The sequence below is a fragment of the Hylobates moloch genome, unplaced genomic scaffold, assembly GCF_009828535.3.
Source record: "Hylobates moloch isolate HMO894 unplaced genomic scaffold, HMol_V3 SCAFFOLD_2172, whole genome shotgun sequence".
Taxonomy (NCBI): Eukaryota; Metazoa; Chordata; class Mammalia; order Primates; family Hylobatidae; genus Hylobates; species Hylobates moloch.
Window position 1 is genome coordinate 502 of NW_026654447.1, and position 4,987 is coordinate 5,488.

Below are 4,987 nucleotides of genomic sequence, written 5' to 3' on the forward strand. Positions count from 1 at the left end.
TGGCCTCTTCAACCACTCTGCTTGAATCTGACTGATCAAACAACAAAACAGCATGCTGAATCTAGAGAAACTATCCTGAATAAGCCCTTAACTTCCCGGTACTGTGTAGTTCTAAGAGCCATTTCCCCCTTCAACAGAAATACAATTTGGCAGAGAATTCTGTATCAGTGGTGGCTCACGCCTATAATCCCAGCACTTTGGGAGGTCAGTGTGGGAGGATCACTTGGGTCCAGGAGTTTGAAACCAGTTTAGGCAACATGGAGAAACCTCGTTTCTACAAAAAATACAAAAATTAGCTGAGCATGGTGGTGCACACCTGTAGTCCCAGCTACTGGGGAGGCTGAGGCGGGAGGATCACTTGAGCCCATGAGGTCAAGGCTACAGCAAGCTGTGATTGCGCCACTGCACTCCAGCCTAGGCAACAGAGTAAGACCCTGTCTCAAAAAAAGAAAAAAAAGGCCGGGGGCGGTGGCTCACACCTGTAATCCCAGCACTTTGGGAGGCCGAGGTGGGGGGATCACAAAGTCAGGAGATGGAGACCATCTTGGCCAATGTGGTGAAACCCCGTCTCTACTAAAATATAAAAAATTAGCCTGGCATGGTGGCACATGCCTGTAATGCCCAGGAGAATCGCTTGAACCCGGGAAGTGAAGGTTGCGGTGAGCCGAGATTGCACCACTGCACTCCAGCCTGGGTAACAGAGCCAGACTCCATCTCAAAAAGTCAAGATAAGAAAAGAAAAAGAAGAAATAAAGGAGGAAAATGGTTACAATAGTAAATTTTATGTTATGTGTATTTTATCACAATTTAAAAATTCAGAGAAAAGGAAAAAATTCTGACACGTTAAAATGTGGACAAACTTTGAGGACATTATGCCAAGTGAAATAAGCGAGTCCCAAAAGGACAAATACTGCATGATTCCAACTTACAGGAGGTCCCCAGCCTGGTCACATCCATAGAATCAGCAAGTAGAATGGAGGTGGCCAGGGGCTGGTGGGGCTCGGGGGGAGCTGGCGGGGGTCGGGGGGGCACTGGCGGGGGTTGGGGGGGCGCTGGCGGGGCTTGGGGGGAGCTGGCGGGGTTCAGGGAACTGGCGGGGCTCGGGGAGAGCTGGCGGGGGTCGGGGGTGCTGACAGGGGTCGGGGGTTGCTGGTGGGGCTTCGCGTGGGGGGAGCTGGCAGGGCCCAGGAGTGCTTGCGGGGGTCGGGGGGAGCTGGCGGGGGTCAGGGGAGCTGGTGGGGGTCGGGGAACTGGCAGGGCTCGGGGAGAGCTGGCGGGGGTCAGGGGGAGCTGGCAGGGCTCGGCGCGGGGGAGCTGGCGGGGGTTGCGGGGGAGGCTGGCAGGAGTCGGGGCGGGGAGTTGGCGGGGCTGGGGGGAGCTGGCGGGGGTTGGAGGGGGAGCTGGCGAGGGTGGGGGAGGTGTTGGTGTGTAACAGGAAGATGGAAAGTTCTGGAGATGACGGTGGTGATGGTTTTACAACAAGGTGAATGTGCCTAATGCCACTGCCACTGATCTGTACACTAAGAAATGGCTAAAATGGCTAATTTTATGTTATGCATATCTTACTATAAGTAGATGAATGCATACATACATAGAAACTACACAATTTCAAAAATAAAGGCAAAAAAAACAAAAACAAAAACAAAAAGAGTAGTTAAGAAAAGTGACTGAGAGCTACAGAAGCCACTCCGTCTGCTGCCTGGCCCCCTTTCCTGTGGTCTGGTACCAGCGGGCCCAGGTCAGCACAGCCACGGCCGTCCCTGCCCTCACCCTCTGGGTGGAGCCAAGCACACACTCACTGGTCAATGGCAGCGTCCTTCTCCTTGGCGGTGTCAGCCTGTCTCCACTCTGCCCTGCGGAGCTGTGCCTCGAGGGTCTCGCAGTGGGCCTGCAGCTCCAGAACCCTGGCTTGCAGCTCCTGCAGCTGCTCCACATGGGCTCCCTTCACCGCCACCAGCACCGCATCCTTCTCCCTGGCCAGACGGTCAAGCTCCTCATGCCTGAAACATAGTGAGTATCCCATGGCGCTCACCCGGCCCCCAACAGCCAGGCCCCAGACCCTCTTTGGAGGCGTTCATTGCCCTGTATCGTGCACAGGTGCTGCTGTATGTCTGCCTCCAGGCTTCGCAGCAGCCACCTGGCCACCTGTTCCTCATTCCTCACAGGCTAACATGGACCAAGCCACTTTTAGATGCCAGGCCCCTGGCCTGCCCTCCAGAGCCCACAGCCCCCCGGAGAAGGACACCAAAAGGAGGTGCATAGAGCAGTTTGATCCGATCAACCTGAGAAAGCAAAAAAAGGTAGATGCACATTGCCTTGCATCCTGACAGCCAGCCAGGTCTACTGAGCCACGCCGCACCCAACCTATTTATTTTCCAATTAGAGGCAAAGTCTTGCTGTGTTGCCCAGCCTGGCCTTGAACTCAAGCAATCCTCTCACCTCAGCTTCCCAAGTAATTGGGCTTATAGGCCACACCACTTTGCCTGGCAAAAAGATTTTACTTTAAAAATATTCTGTTAGCAGCCAGGCGCAGTGGATCATGCCTGTAACTGAAGCACTTCAGGAGGCCGAGGCAGGTGGATAGCTTGAGCCCAGGAGTTGAAGACCACCAGCCTGGGCAATATGGCAAAACACCCTCTACGAAAAATACAAAAATTAGCCTTTATGGTGGTGGGTGCCCATAGTCCCATTTACTCGGGAGGCTGAGATGGGAGGACCACCGGAGCGTGGGAGGTCAAGGCTGCAGTGAGCCGTGATGGTGCCACTGCACTCCAGCCTGAGTGACACAGTGAAACCCTATCTCAAAAACAAACCACATTAGCAACAGTATTAAATAAATAAAAAATTTAAAAAGAAGATTTACGTGTTAACTTCCTACGCTCTGAGCATATTACGTTCTACTAAGTAGAGTGCTATCAGGTATATGTAATGTTATGTAAGCCATCTCAGTGAAGTCTTTGATCTAACCCTACCGGGATTGAGAGAGTGAACAGCTCTGCTGACTGGGTTTCAGGCCCCTTGGCAAGGCTAACCCCAGCTCTCTGCTTCCACCAAGTTGGAGAAGCTCATTCAATTATGAGCTGATGGATGATTTAAAATCATTCTTGGCTGGGCACAGTGGCTCATGCCTGTAATCCCAGCACTTTAGGAGGCCAAGGAGGGCGGATCGCTTGAGGTCAGGAGTTCGAGACCAGCCTGGCCAACATGGCAAAACCCAGTCTCCACTAAAAAAAATACAAAAATTAGCCGGGCATGGTAGCGCATCCCTGTAATCCCAACTACTCAGGAGGCTGAGGCAGGAGAATCACTTGAACCCAGGAGGCAGAGGTTGCAGTGACTCGATATCACACCACCAGCCTGACCAACATGGAGAAACTGTCTCTACTAAAAATACAAAAATTAGCTGGGCGTGGTGGCATGCACCTGTAATCCCAGCTACTGGGGAGGCTGAGGCAGGAGAATCACTTGAACCCAGGAGGCGGAGGTTGCAGTGAGCCGAGATTGCGCCACTGCACTCCAGCCTGGGTGGTAAGAGTGAATCTCCGTCTCAAATAAAAAAAAAAAAATGATGAGACACTAATCATCTCCGTGTCAGCAGTTTGCCTCTCCAGTAGCTGGGAGAGGCATATCCCAGTACAGAGTGACTTCTCAAGGTTCTTACCTATTTCTCATTGTGTTTAGTGTAATACTGTAAACCTTCAATAACACCATGGGACCGATGCAAAGGGCCACCAGTGATGCTGGAAGTGAGCAGAGGAAAGTCATGCATTTGCAAGACAGGTCTGCAGCTGCTGGCCATTCTAAAACACATTAATCCAGTCTGGGTGTGGTGGCTCACCCCTGCAATCGCAGCACTTTTGGAGGCCGAGGTGCGTGGACCATTTGAGGACAAGAGTTTGAGACCAGCGTGGCCAGCATGGCGAATTCCATCTCTGCTAAAAATACAAAAATTAGCCAGGTGTAGTGGTGCACGCCTGTACTGCCAGCTACTTGGGAGGCTGAGGCATGAGAATCGCTTGAACTCAGGAGGCGGAGGTTGCAGCGAGCTGAGATTGCACCACTGCACCATCTGCCTGGGCAACAGAGCGAGACTCTGTCTCAAAAAAAAAAAAAAAGTTCTTTTGATAATGGACAATGCCTCTTGCCACCCAGAACCCATGAGATCAATAGCAAGGTGTTGACGTCGTCTGCTTGCTCCCAGACACACTGCCTCTAATTCAGCCTTTATGAGAGACCATACGGGCCTTAAGGCTCACGATACATGGCGCTCTTTGGAGAGGATGTCAATGCTGTGGCCGAAAACCCCCCAGAGAGAAGAACATCCTGAAAGCCTGGCAGGCTTCTACCACTGAAGCCATCATTGCTATAGAAAAAGCCACGGAAGCCATCAAGGCCAAATAATAAATTCCTGATGAAGAAAGCTGTGTCTAGATGTCATGCCTGACTTCACAGGATGTCCAATGGTGCCAATCAAGTAAATCATGAGTTGCAATACGGCAAAAAAAAAAAAAAAAAAAAAAAAAGGTCAGGGTGCAGGGTGAAGGATTTCACAGCATGGATCTTGGAGAAACCCCAGAGCTGACCCCACAGCAGAGGAACAAACGGGAGACAACTCAATGGGGATGAGTGCTTCCGAACCAGCGCCAGACGATGAGGAAACAGATGTAGAAGAAGCAGTGCCAGAAAAGAAACTGGCATCAGACAGACACTCCTGCAGAAGGGCTCCCAGCACTCACGCCTGCCTTGACTTTTTTTTTTTTTTTTTTTGAGACAGAGTCTTGCTCTGTCCCCCAGGCTGGAGTGCAGTGGCGCTATCTCGGCTCACTGCAAGCTCCGCCTCCCGGGTTCACGCCATTCTCCTGCCTCAGCCTCCCAAGTAGTTCGGACTACAGGCGCCCGCCAACACGCCCGGCTAATTTTTCGTATTTTTAGGAGAGACGGGGTTTCACCGTGTTAGCCAGGATGGTCTCGATCTCCTGACCTCGTG

General features: G+C 51.9%; 1 protein-coding gene across 1 annotated transcript; it reads right to left on the reverse strand.

Moving 5' to 3' along the window:
• Positions 1-1,649: 1,649 nt before the first annotated feature.
• Positions 1,650-3,968, reverse strand: LOC131382723 (coiled-coil domain-containing protein 57-like). The gene is made up of 2 exons (XM_058435190.1): positions 3,839-3,968; positions 1,650-2,000 (listed from the first exon to the last, which is right to left on the reverse strand). The coding sequence occupies exons 1-2, from the start codon at positions 3,928-3,930 to the stop codon at positions 1,796-1,798; spliced, it is 297 nt and encodes a 98-aa protein (XP_058291173.1). The 5' UTR covers positions 3,931-3,968; the 3' UTR covers positions 1,650-1,795.
• Positions 3,969-4,987: the final 1,019 nt, after the last annotated feature.

What these genes read in the sequence shown, in the direction of transcription:
- LOC131382723 (XM_058435190.1), bottom strand. Translation starts at nt 3,930, where the DNA reads ATGGAATTCGCCATGCTGGCCACGCTGGTCTCAAACTCTTGTCCTCAA. An exon ending in AAAGTGCTGCGATTGCAGGG is followed by an intron (nt 2,001 to 3,838) that starts GTGAGCCACCAC and finishes ACTATGTTTCAG; the next exon opens with GCATGAGGAGCTTGACCGTC.